This window comes from Sander lucioperca, chromosome 11 (genome assembly GCF_008315115.2).
Source record: "Sander lucioperca isolate FBNREF2018 chromosome 11, SLUC_FBN_1.2, whole genome shotgun sequence".
Taxonomy (NCBI): Eukaryota; Metazoa; Chordata; class Actinopteri; order Perciformes; family Percidae; genus Sander; species Sander lucioperca.
This window is the reverse complement of record NC_050183.1, coordinates 28140992-28158773: the sequence shown is the minus strand read 5'-3', so window position 1 is coordinate 28158773 and position 17782 is coordinate 28140992. Positions and strand designations below refer to the sequence as shown.

The 17782-nt window shown below is 44.3% G+C and overlaps 1 protein-coding gene across 3 annotated transcripts; it reads right to left on the bottom strand.

Moving 5' to 3' along the window:
* Window positions 1-4704: 4704 nt before the first annotated feature.
* On the bottom strand, window positions 4705-17369 carry LOC116058862 (leucine-rich repeat-containing protein 24-like). 3 transcript variants are annotated; one of them, XM_036006833.1, is made up of 8 exons: window positions 16856-17369; window positions 12830-13014; window positions 12157-12243; window positions 11506-11697; window positions 11161-11329; window positions 9812-10074; window positions 7179-7754; window positions 4705-5829 (listed from the first exon to the last, which is right to left on the bottom strand). In XM_036006833.1, exons 2-8 carry the CDS (start codon window positions 12995-12997, stop codon window positions 5392-5394), a joined length of 1893 nt encoding a protein of 630 aa, XP_035862726.1. In that variant the 5' UTR covers window positions 12998-13014; window positions 16856-17369; the 3' UTR covers window positions 4705-5391. The 3 variants fall into 3 exon arrangements, with proteins under 3 accessions (XP_035862726.1, XP_035862728.1, XP_031167656.1); XM_036006835.1 differs by having other exon boundaries at window positions 4705-5820; XM_031311796.2 differs by having other exon boundaries at window positions 4705-5802; window positions 16856-17368.
* Window positions 17370-17782: the final 413 nt, after the last annotated feature.

The window sequence follows — 17782 nt, the reverse complement described above, 5'->3', positions numbered from 1 at the left end:
CAGAGATCTTCAACAGGGGGTCCGGGACCCTTAGGGTTACTGCAGGGGGGCCTGCAAATTGTTAATTCTTTGAAAGATTTTTCAAAAATTAAAATGTGAATCCAACATATTATTAGTAAATATGAATTATCTTTGTAGTATTACCTATTTAAAGCTAATGTACTTGCACTTACTACTTGTTGTCTGGAGTTTGCACCTTCAAGGTTGAACGCACTTAATTGTAAGTCGCTTTGGATAAAAGCGTCAGCTAAATGACATGTAATGTAATGTAATGTAATGTAATTAGCCTATTTGTAAAGAAAAAACCCAGTGATGCTTGGCCTACTGGCCTATAGGTATGGTAGTCACTAAGGTAGTCATCCACAGATACAGTTCATCCTAAGGATTCACTTCAATAAAAGATCATTTATAAAATCATGCCAACAATTATTATTTTAATAGCTTAGTATTCTATCCACTAAAAAGGTGTGTATAAAGGCTTAAGGCGGCCCTACATTTTATTTTAGGCCCAGTTTAATATGCAACTTATTTTATACAATATACATAGTGGGGGGTCCCTGATCTGTCTCTCTTTCAGTTAAGGGGTCCTTGGCTTAAAAAATGTTGAAGACCCCTGCATTAGGGAGATCGTAGCTATCAGCTCTGTTCATGCGCAGCTCAGAAATAAACAAGCTTTGCCATGAGCAAGACGCTAACTTTGGTCTTCTCGCTATCGATTCACAGATTCCCAGTTTCCTGGCTTATATCTGGCTACGCAGTGCTTGCTAGCCTGTGTTACCATTGCTGCGGGTCGAGATTTCCCCTAGGTCTGCTGACGGTATCACCTGCGGCCTATAAAGCACAGAATGGGCGTGGACCAAATTACATGCCAGATTTATGAGTTCCCAATGAAGCTTCCAGACCCCTCAGGTCTTCTGGGACAGGTCTGTTGTGTGTTCTCAGAACTAGGACCAAACAAAGTGAAGCAGCGTTTAGTTCTTCTGCAACCTCACCTGTGGAACAAACTCCCTGAATCCCTAAATCAGGGCTGAAAACATTCTTGTTTATTTGTCCTGTGTGGCGCTAGTGACGGTTCTCTCTGACCAATCAGCTGTCTGCGGTGAACTCCACCTTCTAGTATCGGCTCAGCCCACTTGGAACCTCGACCGAGGTGACACCAAAAAAAAGGACCACAACTTTTGCTATTTGAAAACCGAGCCGTACCATGCAGTGGAAGTGGGGCAAAAGTGTGAAGTGGAGCCTGACGTCATATCATTCCTTTAGTCTGATAGGTGCTAATTTATCATTACGTAACCAAGGACTGCAACATCCCATCCTGTGCATTTGAAAAATGTCTGACAGTAACAGGGACCTACCAGGGGCTTGTATTACAGTGCAAGATTAGTGTTATAGCCAGCTCATCTTTGATCTTAACTCAGGTTTTCCAATAGCATGATGTTGGCTCACTTTAAACTGGGGTAGATCACCATGGTAACCAGATGTTACCCTATGCTCAGGGGCATTGGACTGGGGGTTAAAGGAGGACTGATCATACAGGGCCCTTATGTGTTAAAAGTGAATAGCTGTGAATGTGTGGAGGGGCCTATGTACAGGGTCCAGAATGTTGCGCTACACCCATGCCTATGCTGCACGGCTCCAGAACATGTTAAGATCATAGAATCCTACACCAAAAGAATATGCAGTGGTTTTGATTCTTTGCCAAGAGGTGTAGAAATATAGTACAGGGGGTGACTCTTCCCCCAGGGAGAGATTGTTGGGGATTTCCTGTACGGGGAAGCGAACTGGCATACAATATGGTTGGCTGTTGATAAATATTGTTTTAATAATAAGGTAAAGAAAGTGTCTTTAGGATTTTGCACCTGATACACTCAGCAAAACATGTGCAGGAGGGGTTTAGAATGGATATTGATATCCTTGTGATTCATGTGGAATGTATTTACACAATAATATCCTGGATGGTGGCCGGGTTGTCTCGATGGGTAGAGCAGGCGCACATATACTGAGAGGCTTATGCCTCGACGCAGGGTCCATGGTTCGAGTCTGACCTGTGCTGGTTTCCTGCATGTCTTCCCCCTCTCTCTCACCTAACTGTCCTATCAATTAAAGGTGGAAAAGCCCCAAAAAATAATCTTGAAAAAAAATAAAATATATATATATATATATATATATATATATATATATATATATATATATATATATATTATGGATGGACACCAGATATTATTTAAGGAGGACGACTGAGCTAAGGATCCATTTGCAGGAAATAAAGACATCCTTCTTAGACAATGAGATGGACAAAGATTTTATTTTCTTTGTACAATTGGTTTAAAAATGGGAAAATGTCACATACACAAAAAGAAATGGAATAACTCCAATCTGAACTTTCGTCATGAGCTGTCTGAAATGGGATAAAAATACAAAGGAAAATAAATATATTTTAGTTAAATATGGTATATGCACATTGTTTAATTGTTAGTTTATTAAAACAATGTGTGCATATATATATATATATAAATTCCTTGACAACCATATCCCTGGTATAATCTGAGAAAATAAAAAGTTCTAGTAAAGTCGTCATTCAGGATCCTGACATGGACAAAAGCTAACCTGGTAGTTAAGGGAAGGGTGACATTTAGAATATAAATATTGAATATTTGTATGCTCAATGTTTGTGATTTTGAATTAAACATATGCCCGATGTAGCCTTTTTATTGGAAAAAATCATCCATGCACTCACAGTGATTTGTTATTGCAGTTCAGTCGGATATACCTTATTAGGCATTAATTTTTCTTCTATTCTTCAAGCCTTAATTTGTTTGTTTGTCTGTTTTGAAGTGAATTGAGTTTAATCATCTGGACGCACAATAAATCAGATCATGTTGCTGAGTATTTAATAAGTCCTACGGCGGCACTGAAAGCACTGCAAATAAAAAAAAACCATCTTCACCAGTTTGACTACACTTGCACAGCATTTAAAAAAAACCTCTCCAAATACAGAAAACACAACCATAACAGAAACACACTGCAAGTAGCGCACACATGTGATGCACATGGCTAGGATCGGTCAGTGGTATTGGAAAATTAGCTGAAATGTCGTTACATTGTTTGGTTTGTTGTAACATTGTGATCGCATAATTCAGATATTACAAAAGGTTTTAGGGCCCTATTTTAACGATCTAAGCGCACGGTGTGAAGCACGTGGCGCAGGTGTGTTTAGGGCGTGAACGAATCCACTTTTGCTAGTTTAACAGCAGGAAAAAAGGGTCCGTGCGCCGGGCGCATGGTTAAAAAGGGTTGTACTTAGTGTCTTAATTAATCATAGGTGTTTTTTGGGCATAGCATGCAATAAGAGGTGGGGCAGTGGATATGACAAATGCCTTTGGTGTGGGAGACCTGGGTTCAATTCCCACTGCAATACATCAGCAAACGTGTCCCTGAGCAAGACACTTAACCCCTAGTTCCTCTAGAGGCGTACGACCTCTGGCATATGTAGCAATTGTATGTCTCTTTGGATAAAAGCGTCAGCTAAATGTAATGTAACGTAAACCAATCAGAGTGTCATCTCCCATTCCCTTTAAAAGCCAGGCGCGTTTGTGCCTTGGCGCATTGCTATTATGATGGCGGATTTGCACCATAATGTTTTTTATCTTCTGCATGTTTGTGTGCTGCTGCACAACCCTGCGTGTGTAACAAGCATAGTGTGTGCGCGCTGCGCACGAGCCTAGGCACATTTTACTAATGAGCTGTTAAAATAACAATGAAATGCTGCGTTATCGACTTTAGACCAGGTTTTTGTTGGTCAACGGCCCCATCACTTTCCGCTGCCTCAAGATAGTAATACGCCAAGAATGCACCTGAACACACCTCCCTGTAAGACCAGGGCGCAAAGGTGCATTTGCTATTTAAACAACGTGGGCGCTGGATGGTGTATTTTACAGTGTGTTTCTGTATTTGGTTGTGTTTTTTGTTTTTGTTTTCTTAAAGCTAGAGTGCAGAGCTACATATAAATGAACGTCCGTTACTTTCAAGCCATGGCGAAACTAGTTCACACGATGCTGATGAAGCCCATCGCTGCCAGGGAAAGCTCTCTGTGTTTCTCAGTAGACTGGAGTTGTGGTGTGTGGTATCTGTGGCTACATTCCCACGCTGCTGGAAGAATGCCGATGCAGTGTATCTGTACTCAGAACGAGTACTAAACAGGAGGGCAAGACTGGATGTATCAGGTAACATTACAGAAAACACAGTTGTTCAGGAAGCGGTGCACAGAAGCGTCATCGTGGTTACCACGCTTGCAGCATCTGATGTTTATTTGCAGAGCGCTTGGCTGCCTGTCTCTTCACATGAGGAGCGAAGTCTGATCCTGTGGATCCAAGCGGGTACTCCACAGTTCTTCACAGCATAGCTGCTTATTCTGGCTCTCTGATTGATTACATGGTACTTCAGTCTACCTGTACTACCCAATACCTTGACAGGCAGTTGGGGGGGTTATTATTGATCCCACTGCTTTTCTTAAGCACGTCAACTGTGATTGTGTATTTACTCTCACTGCCAGAGGAAGGAGACAGACATTCTGCACTCAGAACAGCTTTAATTTGCAGAATGTTGAGCTCTCAGAGCCACCGTACTATGTAGTCATGCCAACATTTTATGTTGTATGTATCTCACTTTTAATATTTAAATGCTATTTCTTTCTACAGTTTCTTATCTCAGTCCCAATGTGTTAACAGTTTCATGATTTTAAAAAAAGACTGAATTTTCAGAAAGTTCCATTCCCTGTGGTGATTTAACCCATTCCCCAAACATTTAAATAAATAATTACAAAATTCAGCTGTTGCTGTCCCACCCCCACTGTACTGCCTTCAGATGCTCAACAGCCTGTCCAGACATTAACAACATCAACAGTTGTAAAACACACTTTGGTTCCTACATGCTCATGAAATGGAAGATTCCATGATGTCCCCCTTTCGTTATACTCACTCTGCAAACTGGAGCCTTCAGAGTTCTTGAGAGGACAGATGTTAACTCCTGCACAGCAATGATGCTGAAAGGTTTCTGGTGTGAAAGTAGCTCTGATAAATGCTGAGCCAGATGTTCATGTACAGGACAGTTCTGTTGTGTGCAGCTCAGCTTCTACCTCAGCTCAATTAAATAGATATTTGACTGTAGGGCATTTGAATAGCAGTCTACCCACCAGCCTACTGACCGCTGCCGTTTTAGCGTGCAAGGTCACAGTATGTTCATTCAAAAGTCTCAAGTGCTGTTGATGTAGTAAACCCGATTGTGAGCTGTGCCAGGTATGTAACAATTCTCCAATAAGAGTCCGTCACTGTGGGGGAGTAATAGAAAGGATTCACACACAAAGCCTCTGTGTTGCAGTGGATTCTCTCCGCTTCAACAGTGGATCTCGTAGGCGATCTGAGAGTCCATGAACAGACCTGTGTGATTAAGAAACATCCCTTCTGCCTCTGAAGTAATCACGGGCTCAGCTTCCCCTCCCTCCCCCGCCATTCTCCTCATGGTCCGTATGTCACCCTCCTGCTGCTGCTGCAGCTTTTTGTTGGGGGCCAGAGTGGGGCTGGTGGTCTGGCCCAGCCCCGATGACAGGGTGTGGCTAGAGGTGTCAGATGGAGCCGAGCAGCCCAGGTTAGTGGTGGAGACAGCTGTGGGGGGTGCAGGAGGCAGCACGGGCTTGGCCCTGTTGAGGACGTACATCTCATGGCCGCGCTCGTCCCGGTACTCCTCCAGCTGGGCGAAGGTGGTGGGGCCGTCCGAGTAGTCATTCACGTACAGGATGCTCTCCTCCTGCAGGTTACAGTTCACCTTCATCACCTTTACAGTACAGCAATATACAATACAATGGAAGAATTAGAGGTTGTAATACTTTACAACTGCACTGAATGGCACACGTTTTCAATGTAATCAGTGTAATTCGTGGAGAAAGATGGTGCTGTGGATGGCAGCCTCTTGTATGGTAACCTGACTCCGCCAGATGGATGGCTTCACATTTGCTCGGCATATCCATCTGGGAACTTTCCGTTGGAGAACTTTTGGGAAGGGGCGAAAATCCTGGTTAGCTGATTGGATAAACCACCTGTCTATCACCACCTATGTTGGTGATGGACGGGCCAAATCAACCAATCAGATCAACGATATATATCAAACTCTTGCCAAAACCAGTCGGGAGAAGAGCAAAGACATCTTTTTCTCCGAGAAAAGCCTCCAGTGCCGTTTTTTGCCCTTCTTTCAATGAAGGAATACTTTCTAATTCGGATAAAACTTGCGTGATAACTACGCTCATCTCATCCGTGGAAGCCGCCACGTTGTTTAGATTGAACAGTCGCTTCTCGTTGCGTCACACCTAAACCCGCCTCAAAACCAACGCTGATTGGTCGGTCGTTTGGCGAACGGCTCCAAATCTTCTCTGTCTCAAGATGCCAGACTGATCTGCGAGTGGAAAACTGGAGCTCGCGAGATCAGGACGGTCTCACGAGGCTACTTGTGTGGTGCTCTATGGTACTTTTCTGCTCTCCCTCTCTGATTACAGTATATTCACCAGGGAGGAACCTTTGAACATCCGACAAGTAACTTGACAAACTTTTTCACTCACCGTGAATGTTCTACAGCGATTTTAGAAGGAGGAGCAGCAGCTGTTTATCGGATTTGCAGGAGACGCTCACAGGGGAATGGTGCCGGAGCGCTGGTTAAACTGTGCAAGGGATTTTAAACTGTGCTCCTGTCACGTCGCTCTCCGGCAAATTAAATGTTAGAACTGCCGCTTCTCAACAGAGGATGAACAGTCTTTTCCAGATCTACTTACGGGTCTGCAGGGTGGACATTTGAATTCAGCGACACACAGGCTAATACTGTTGTAGTTTTTACTGGCTACCATCACATGCTACTAAAGGCTCCATATTACTGTTTTTTTTACTTTAGGGACTCCTACTTTACAGCAGTTTATTATCAGAGAATAATTAATACATCAGTTTCAAAGGAAAGGTTTAGAGTTTTAACTTGCCTAACCTGCTTTCATCTGTGTAGTGTGTCAGAAAACAATTTGTCATGTATCACATTCTGTGTTGCTCCAAAAATAAATCTACCTCAAGCAGTTCCTCTCGTTTACCAGGTTGGAAAATAAAACACTGTTGACACCATTTACTCTAGTCCAGACTGACACACACCTTCTCGGCTCCATCAGCATCCTTGTCTGGCTGCTGCTGGCGACTGTAGATCATGGCGAGCAGCAGCAGAGCGGTCAGGGCGAGCAGCGAGATGCCCACAGCGATGGCCGTCTGCGTGGCTGCTCCCAGAGCGCTGAAGGCCATGCTACCCAGAGCGTAGAGCGGCTCGCGGCTCACATCGGAGCCCACAGCGGGGCCGTGGCTCCTTAGCCGGGGCCAGGCCGGCGAGTACGGAGACGACACCTGGGACCACGAGGCCCAGATGGAGGAGGAAGAGGAGGAAGAAGAAGTGGAAGAGTTGATGGCGAGCTGAAAGGTCACTCTGGCCACACCGCCCGCGTTCCAGGCTTCACACTCGTAGAAACCTGCGTGAGCCACAGTCACGTTGCTGAGGAACAGCATGCCGCTGCCGGTGTCGGGGTCAAAGCGCTCGCCCGCAGCCTTCTGCAGACTGACACGGCCTTCCTCGGACGGCTCCTCTGCCACCCCCACTGCCCCTCCTCCAGCACCCAGCTCCTGCACTAGGCCTCTGGGAGAGAGCACCACCTTCCCCTGGGACGCCTTTCTCCACGTCACCTGGAAGAGCATTCACAGTTTCATGATCAGCTGTCTTGCTTCTCATCACATAAAGAATCCAAAGGTAGACATGACAGGACATCTGCTACCAACCTGATTAAACATACCATCATGGTTTTACTGTTGAATCTACTTTCATCATCTGTTTTTGAATTCACATTTGCTGAAATGTATGGACATTGTTACATTCAAAACGGCACAATTTATGTTTAAAGTTAAAGAAAATAATTTACCATGTAACATACGCGCAATGTTTAATGAAAGAGACGGGGGATATCATCTAAGAGGACATTGAGTGTTCAAACAACCTCTTGTGCGAACTGCTGTTAAAAGTATGTGTGTTTCAGTTTGTGGAATGGACTGAACAATGACATCAAACAGAGCCATAATATCATTCAGTTCAAAAATACATTAAAGAAATCAATACTTGACCAATACAGAAAATAATAGACTGAAACACAGGAATGGAATTGTAATGTAAAGGTACTGTTGTATATTGTTGTTTTGTTGCAAGTTATTGTAAGACCTGAAAGACTGTATGTTGTATTTGCATATCTATTTGTTTTGTAATACTGTAATATGATATTGTGAAGTAGGGGCAGGACCTAATAAGCTATTTTCTTCTGCCTGCTCCTTCTCGAACTTATAGTTTTTTATTATTTTGTTTTTTGTCTTTGGTAAATTCTGATTGTTTGCATAGAATTTGGGGGTTTTCATTTTTTTTTTTTTGCAACATTGTTGATTGTTCGAGATAAACAAAAAAATGAAATGAAATGAAATTTTGTTCACTAAAATAAAGAGAACTAAAATGTTTTTTTCTCAAATTAAAATAGATAAGATCATCAAAAGGAAATTAAACACTTTACACAGTATAGGCTGATCGTAGAGACGGATTACTGAACCTGGGCATCAGTGGCCATATGAACATTGAAACAGTGTTGCTTACTATTATAATCATTCCTTCTGTCCATACTGACTATTAATAATCCTTCATATGCGCTTTCACTGAGACAAAATTCACAGTCCTTGTTCTGTGTAAAAATGTATTGAAAGTTTATGTTAAGACTCAGTAGTCTAAGTCAGTCAAATCAAGTGGAGCTCTCTCACAGTTCCTGATGATTGTCTCTTTTTGTCTTTCCTTGCTGAGCTACAGCGGAGGGATGGAAACACTTCAGATAAGCTTTGAAGTAGGGGTGCACGATTCAGAAAATGTCACGATTCGATTTTTCGATATCGATTTTTAGGCTCAAGATTCGATTCAAAAACGATTCTAGGTTAAAAAAAAACAATTCACAGTATGTCAGTGTAGTTACTTTTCCCATGTGATTGCAGTAGACATACAATTTAAAAATCTTTTTTTTTCCATTTTTGGAATTCTATGAATCGATGTTGAATCGGTAGAGTTTGAATCGCAATACGAATGTGAATACAAATTTTTGCACACCCCTACTTTGAAGTATATTTCTGAACAGAAGAAATGGTAACAGCAACAACAACGAAAAAGGGTTTCCACGTTCATAAGGGCATCTGACTTTTGTTTTAAGACAGACTCAAACAGTTGTGGACCTATGCTTTAGGCCCGAGTGTGTGTATTAACATCTCTTGTTGGAAAGTCAAAATGCTCAGTCAAAAGTTTGGATGATGTGGCCGGGTTGGGTCAGTGGGTAGAGCAGGCGCACATATACTGAGAGGCTTGTGCCTCGACGCAGAGGTCCAGGGTTCAAGTCCGACCTGAGACGATTTCCTACATGTCTTCCCCCCCATCTCACCTAGCTGTCCTATCAATTAAAGGCGGAAAAGCCCCAAAAAAAATTGGATGATACTGATGCAAGTCCTTTTGATTTAAGTATTCAGAAATCCGTGCAATATAAGCATGAAGCTTCGACAGCGCCCCTAAGTTCAGAATTTCTGAAATAAGAGTTCTTTTGCACCCATCGCATCCTGAGCGAGTGAGTATTCTTCAGGCGATGACATGCAAACTGCTGCTGGACTATTATGGAGGCTGAACCAGTGTTGTGGAAACTGCTGGAAGTTATCCTTATTGACTCTACTCCTACCTGTGGCCGAGGGTAGCCCGAGGCATGGCAGGACACCCTGAGGCTCTCTCCCAGGCGCACAGCGACCCTCCTGGGCTCCAGCTGCACCAGTGGAGGGATACACACCAGGCTATTGAGGGGGACCTCCACCAGGCTGAGGTGGGAGAGGCGCGGTGGCTCGGTGCAGACCAGGCGACGCTCTGCAGAGCTGAGCAGCCGCTGGCCCTCCTCATCGATCCAGCTCCGCAGCCAGTGCAGAGCACAGTCACAGCGCCACGGGTTGTCTGTCAGAGAGAGGACAGGAAGTCAGACAGGAGGCCTCGATGCTGAGCCAGTCCAGGTCCCAGTCACTGGAAGAAGACTTTTCAGAGTACTGAAAGACAGTGTTTGTTTTGTGATGAGTACATACGATGATCATAAGGAATGTATATGTATTTGACAGGAGGGTTATGAATGGTTTTGTACTGACCTATGGAAAACCAGGAAACTTTACCTTAAGGCTTTGGGAGTAACCATAAAAAAGAGAAGAATGCATTGACTGCATAAGGAATAACTGCAGGAAGAATGTGAAATATAAAGGATTCAATCAAATGAATTTAGAGGGCAGAGGGGTCTGCCTTAGCCTGGTCCTACCAGACTCTCGTACATTTCATTTGTACAGAGAGTCTGGCCTCTCTCCATTGACAAGTGTTAACTTCCTTGAAGGCGGGTACTCTGTTGAAGTTTAAAACTATTGGATCTGCCCAGAGCCACTCTGGATCTGCCATAACCAATCGCTAACGTTTCGTCGTGATGTATGTCATGCGCATGTGCAACAAGAGGGGAGAGCGACAACAACTATCGGCTTATATTTAGCATTAGCATCGCTAGCGTTAGCCTTAGCCAACTCCTTCACCACTAACGGAGCGAGCTGGAAAATCAAACTGTTCCCGAACCCCGTGGGGAGGAGGGCAACAACATCATGGCCACCAACACAACTCAGCAAAGATTGTTCTTGCTCGGGCTTTAACTTCTGGATATTCAGCAGCGTTGCCACAACGGACCGAATGGCTTCGCTTGCATCTTTCTAGTGCACGTCCTCAACGTCATCGTTCTCAGCCACGCCCTCTGTTCACTGATTGGAATGCCAAATATTTAACCGGAGAAAACCCAAGACTATACCGCAAACCCAGACGGAGTAGTGAAGGAAAATGAAAATTGAGCGGAAGTACGTATGAGGGCGGAGCCAGGCTACGTCTGCCTGCCTGGTTCAGTCTAAATCAACCACATTGCTTTAACTTAACCCTAAAATTGGTGGGACACTCAATCCAAAAACAGCAGTTTTAAGAAAAGTAGAAGGACAAACCAGGCAACATGTAGTCCAGTCTCACCTGTGATGCGTAGCACCTGCAGGCTGACCAGAGGGCGCAGAGACGCAGGGCCAATGGTGTGAAGATTATTCCTGCTCAGGTCCAGCAGAGCCAGAGAAGTCAAACCAACGAGAGCCTGGTCTGCTAACATCTCTATACTGTTGTGCTGCAAATGGAGCTCCTGCAGGCGCTGCACATGGTTAGCATGGTTAGCAGGGTTAGCAGAGGCTAACAGATGGAACAATACATATTACTGATGGAGCCTCATACAGGAAGGAAGATCTGCTGTGCTGAGCATAGCTCTATATTGAGTTTATTGTTGAAATGTGTGAAAGTGAAATGGAATGGACATACATGTGCTCTTACCTGTAAGCCACGGAAAGTGTAGTCCAGCAGACGGGTGATGTCATTTCCTGCCAGGTAAAGAATGCGGAGATGTTCGAGTCCCTGGAACATGTCAGCTGTCACCAGGTGGACCCGGTTCCCATTCAGAGCCAGCTCCAACAGCTGGCCCTGGTTCTGGAAGGAGCCCGGCTCCACTGCTGATATGCTGTTGTTCTGGAGACAAAGGGAACACAGCAGGCTAAATGCTGTTGCTGATGATACTGCTGATCGGTTTCATTAAAACCTGTAACTTTACTGCTTAGGTACCGTTTCTTCTGTTTTGTTCCATTCCTGCGGGAACAGACATCTGACTGGGTTCCATCTTGGTCCAAATTAATTTTTCATTCACAGTTAGTCGATCTAAACATGGAGTTGCTGGTGCACTCAGACTAGAAAGACTGCTGTATATCTTTTTGTTTTTCTGTGTTGTTAGTTTTTTTATTTTGTTCGAGACTAGACAAGCGGTTAAGATATGTTCAATGAATGAGGAAATGCTTGATACAGTAGAAGCTCAAACAGAAAATCACAAAACATTTGTAAACCTACGTGTTACAGTTTTTGCGATTGCTAAACCACAGTGGTCACAGTTACAGTTTGTGTTCCAAAAAAATCTTGTGTGTGTGTGTGTGTTACCTGCAGGTACAGGTAGTGCAGGTGCCTCAGCAGAGTGAAGTCATGTCGACGGATCTGACCAATCATATTGTCCTGGAGGAAGACGGTCTGGACAGAGAGAAGACACAATGAAGATGGACAAAGGCAGAGTGTTGGTCGGCACCGGTGAATGTTTCAAAGAAGTCTGACTTGGTGGTGAACTGTTTATCTTTGGTTCTTTCATTCTAATGTCTGTCAATTGATGTACCTGTGTAGACGGAGGGACATGTAATGGACGTACCTGTGTGGACGGAGGGACGTGTAATGGACGTATCTGTGTGGACGGAGGGACGTGTAATGGACGTACCTGTGTGGACGGAGGGACGTGTAATGGACGTATCTGTGTGGACGGAGGGACGTGTAATGGACATACCTGTGTGGACGGAGGGACGTGTAATGGACGTATCTGTGTGGACGGAGGGACGTGTAATGGACATACCTGTGTGGACAGAGGGACGTGTAATGGACGTACCTGTGTGGACGTGTAATGGACGTACCTGTGTGTACATGTAGTGGGCATACCTGTGTGGACATCTAATGGACGTACCTGTGTGGACGTGTAATGGACATACCTGTCTGGACGTGTAATGGACGTACCTGTGTGGACGTGTAATGGGCGTACCTGTGTGGACCAAGGGACGTGTAATGGGCGTACCTGTGTGGACGAAGGGACGTGTTTAGGGATGTCCCTAAGGCCAGTGGAACCGCACTCCACAGTGAGGCTGTAGCAGCGACAGCTCACAGGGCAGGACGGAGACGCTGTGCTGGGAGTGTGGATGGACAGGAGAAGCAGGGACAGAGGAAGCACCGGGGACACAGCCATCACACCAACACACAGGGCTGAGGACGAGGAGGACGAGAGAACACACGGCTCAGACAGTAATCATCAACGCAACCCAACCCAAATAGTCTCATTCTCATCAGAGGAGGACGCCTCATAATCAGGGAGAGAGTATAAAGAGACAGCACACAGAGAGAAATGGTTCAGAAGGTGGCAGTATCAACTTTTATAAGTTTGTCCCTCCTCTGTGTTGTGTGAGCTCCTGTTTTATCTTGGCTGATATTAGCTGATATTAGCTTATCACAAATATGTTCGGACTATCACTATCATGTCAGCTGATAAAGAAGAAGAAACAAGAAATGTTAATATGTTTGAGGTCGTAGAGAAACAGAAACCTGACACATGTATTGTTTAATGTGAAATGATCCAAAACCTACATATCTTGGTTACAATTTTTCTTTTTCTTTTTTTATGGACACAAACTTAGGGCGTTTTCACACATACCTCATTTAAAATTTAAAATTAGAGGTGTGAAACCTCCCCCGGACCACGGTCCGGATCAAAAGACCAAATTTTGGTCCGACCAAAAGAGGTGGTCTCGGTCCGGTTCGTTTACAGTGTGAAAGCATTTTTTGGATGGTTCGGACTTTCTGACCAAATAGAAGAAGCTCTGGCAGGCTCTCCTTGTGTTACAAGACCGGGGAATAGCTCCTTTAAGGAATAGCTTGGTGTTTAGTGTGTAGGCTACATGAGAGAGTGATGGTGAATGCGCTCAGAGCAGACAGCTGTCGGCTATCAGAGCAGAGAATACATCAGCAGTTTATTTGTTAAGTGGTAGTAAATGTACAGTGTAGGTTTCCGTTTGTCTATGAATAAATTCTCCAGAAAGTTCCAGTGTCTTGCTTCTCAACATCACAACAAAACAAAAAGAGCCGCGGCAGTAGAGGAGAGCAGCAGTCAGCTGAAAAAACTCCGACACAGAGAGAGGAGACGAGAGGACGGGGAAGCCCGTCTACAAACCAATCAATTATAAGTATCTGGAGACGCAGCTCACGTATGTGATGACGGCAGGACGTAGTTTTGTCACGTATAGATCTTTAGTGCGCTTGCATAACTGCAGTGTGAAACAAAAACTTACCGGATCAAATGTAGACAATGTAACAAAAACATGAACCTTGGTCCGGACCTTGGTTCGGACTTTCATGTGTGAAAACGCCCTTAAAGAGTTCTGGATCAACAGTCAAAAACATGCAACAAACCAAAAAGTTACAGCAACAACTGCTACAGGATATAAGTGTGTGTGTGTGTGTGTGTGTGTGTGTGTGTGTGTGTGTGTGTGTGTGTGTGTGTGTGCGCGTGTGCATGGGCTTGTTTAACTATATTTGTGGGGTCCAAAAACCAGGAGTCTAGTATAGTTGTGGGGTCCCGACAGCTTTGTGGGGCCAAAATGCTGGACCCCACAAGTTTAAAGGGCTGTTTGAGGGTTAAGACTTGGTTGTAGGATTAGGGTTAGAATTAGGTTATGGTTAGGGTAAGGGTTAAGGTTAGGCATTTAGTTGTGATGGTTAAGGTTAGGGTAAGGGGCTAGGGAATGCATTATGTCAATGACGGATCCCCACAAAGATAATGCCACAAACCTGTGTGTTTGTGTGTGTGTGTGTGCGTGCGTGCGTGTGTGTGCGTGTGTGTGCGTGTGCGTCTGTGTCTGTCTTATCAAAGATGTTTAGTTATGTGTTTCTGTAATATCATGAGTTCCTGACAACATATCATTATCAGATGGTTAAATTTCTCACATATGGTGATTGGCCTCCCACACAGTGTCAGACACACACTGTTGCTGTAGTGTTTCAGTGGAGCTACAGGCTGCTCAACACTACCTGACTGGATACATCACTCTAGAGGTAAGGTGAAGCAACCATGTGCCATTCATTGTTTGACTTGGTTGGTTGTTTCACTGAATGCAAACATGCTTTCTGTTTGCATTCAGTGGCTTTTCTGCACATACATTTTAGACCATTTATCTTTACAGTGTGCACAATTATGTCTAGGTTAATACAGATTCAAAATCTCACACATATTGTCATGTCCACATGGAAACTAAAATGAAATGCAGCCACATTTGGACTAAAGTAAGTAAATGGACTGCAAGCGCTTTTCTGGTCTTAAAGACTAGTCAAAGTGCTTTCACACAGTACAGGAACCATTCACACACTGGTTAGGCTGCCATACAAGGCGTAACCTGCTCATCAGATAAACATTCACACACCAGCAGCGCAGCATCAGGACTAACTCTGGGTGCAGTATCTTGCCCAAGGACGCTTCGGCATGGGACTGCAGGGCCAGGGATCGAACCACCAACCTTCCAATTGAAGGTTATCCCACAGATAACCTCCAACCTACTGTAAGTTCACACAGACATATCACATGGAGAAGTCATGTGGAAATCGATCAAATATTTGCAGGAGAAGAGAAATCTGATTGACTGGACATGTAGCTACTGAACCTTGGATCTGTTCATGCCAGGTGTAGGTGTCAGGTAAGTGCTGGGACTGTTGACTGTGTCCAAATGTCAGCATGGCATGTATTTCCCAACCTTTCTCCCTCTGTGAGGTGAGAAAAGCAGTGTGCTTTAAGCATCAAGGAGCAGAGAATAGCTCAGTGACAGTGAAAGCGTGCTGTCACAGCAGCTCCAAGGGATTATGTCTTTATAGAGGAACACTGAGGACACCGCCACAGATTAAAGCTCTTTTGGATATATTCATGTCAGCTGGTGAATCACTGTCACCATAGTAACCATCCATGCCATATAAGGATCCATCATCAAGGCTTTTCTTTGTTTCTCCTGTAGCTGAAAGTGCAGCAGTGGATGCTAACAGGAGCAGCAGAGGAAAGGTCTGGAGTGAAAACATATATGGAAATATGAGAGAAATATTATAATATATAAAATCCACGAGAAAACACAAAACATGTATTAGAATTGTGGCTACTCCACATAGCATTCGGGGATGGGAGGAAAACGTACTCTGGTTTAATGGCATTTCTTTAAACCAATCAGAACCGTCATGGGCGGTGCTAAACTCCGCAAAGAGCCCAGCCGCTGCAAAATAGTCGTGCGAGAGAAAACTCAGATTGGACAGATAGTCTAGCTAGCTGTCTGGATTTACCCTGCAGAGATCTGAGGAGCTGTTAACCGTAGTCCTCATAAATCCACAGAATTTAAAATTCCAACACAAAGAAAGCGGAAGGAAACGGAAAATACATGCATCCGGCAGAATTTCCTGCAGCACCGGAGCAATCCCGGAAGTGGACGAGAAGGATATAGACTAAATGCAACCCAACAGTTATTCATATTGCATAATGTTTGAGATCATAGCTGTGTAATCCAGCACAACACCTCCATTCAATATGCTTCTGACTGAGCTTACACCTCTCTAACAATGTTCAAAACTCAACGTTATAAACTTGGTAATGGAAGAATTTATGGCAGAGCTGTAGGGTTGAGTTGCAATAGGCCTAGGTGTTACTGGTGTCCCTAATAAAGTGGCCATTGAGTGTATATGTAGTTTCCATGTCTATCAGAATATTAACTCTGTTCATGATGTCAATTATTATATTATTAACTATAATAAGTGACTCTCTTTATATTTGAATGTATTCTATAGTGTTTCCAGATGTTGAGAGCTGGGGTGGTGTAGTGGGTGCAGCCATGCAGCCGTGCAGGTGGAGCTGTGATGGACAGAGCAGTGATGGAGCCATGTGTCCAGTGGGCTGCAAGCTGAGCCCAACACAGACCATAATATGTGCTCCCAGCAGCTTTGAACATGCAAACAGTGTAGAGCCGAGCACAGCCTTCCAGATGTTTCTGTCTAACACATCAGGACTCCTATTGTTGTTTCATACCTGGCAGAGAGAGGATGGATGGGTGTCCGACACCGACGCTGCCTGCACGACGCGTTATTCCCTCTGACTTATATAATAATAGGCTAATAATAATACAAATTATACTAGCGTATAGGCTATATGATCCGATTAGTCCGATCGATTCTGGTTGTTGACGCTCCAGCTGATCGATGTTTTCACAGTGCGCAGAGCACCGCGGGCCCGTCGCATCCTCCAGCACAGGCTCCGACACAAACAGGATCGAGGGGATCAAGCGGCGGGGCGGAGCGTCGAACAACGGCGGGCCGGGCCGTGCCGTGCCGGGCCGGACGGTAGACTGTGCAGCACCGAGGGTACACCAGGGAACGGATCAGTTAGATCCAGCACTGGCTCCTCTCATCCTATCAGTTCCGCTGCTGCTGCTGCTCCAGAGGACCACAGTCAAGTCCCAGATCCGCCAGCAGCAGCAAGAAAAACACTTCCGCCCAGAAATATTCACAATAAAAGCCTTATACCCGAGCCAAAACTGCTTTTAAATGTATATGTGCACATTTGCTGCTATTCAGTGTCAAAATACTCCACTTATACTCTTACTTAAACCAAAGAAAAAAACTGTCGAATGCAGAATCAGCCTATCACATACACCATACCATGGATAATAATTTATGTAGCCTATATTTAGCATATTTTGTGCTTGTAATTTGTGTTATTTATGTTATTAAATATACATGTTGAATCCAGTCTGCATACAGTGTCTGATCTAACACACCAAACTTAGAAACGGTTTAAAAAGGTTTTTATACTGCAGCTCCAAATAGCAGCGTGATATCAGGGGAAACTTGAACTTGGAACCAGTGAAATTCTGTAATGTGGCACATGGAAACTACAGCAAGTGTCTCTGCGAACCAGAAGTACATTTAGGAAAGTAGATTCCTGTTGCAAAAGCAT

Coding starts and splice junctions, on each gene's coding strand:
- LOC116058862 (XM_036006833.1), bottom strand. CDS start 12,997: ATGGCTGTGTCCCCGGTGCTTCCTCTGTCCCTGCTTCTCCTGTCCATC. Junction 12,244..12,829: donor ACGTCCCTTCGTCCACACAG/GTACGCCCATTA, acceptor CTCTCTGTCCAG/ACCGTCTTCCTCCAGGACAA. Junction 11,698..12,156: donor TGCACTACCTGTACCTGCAG/GTAACACACACA, acceptor CTTTGTCTCCAG/AACAACAGCATATCAGCAGT.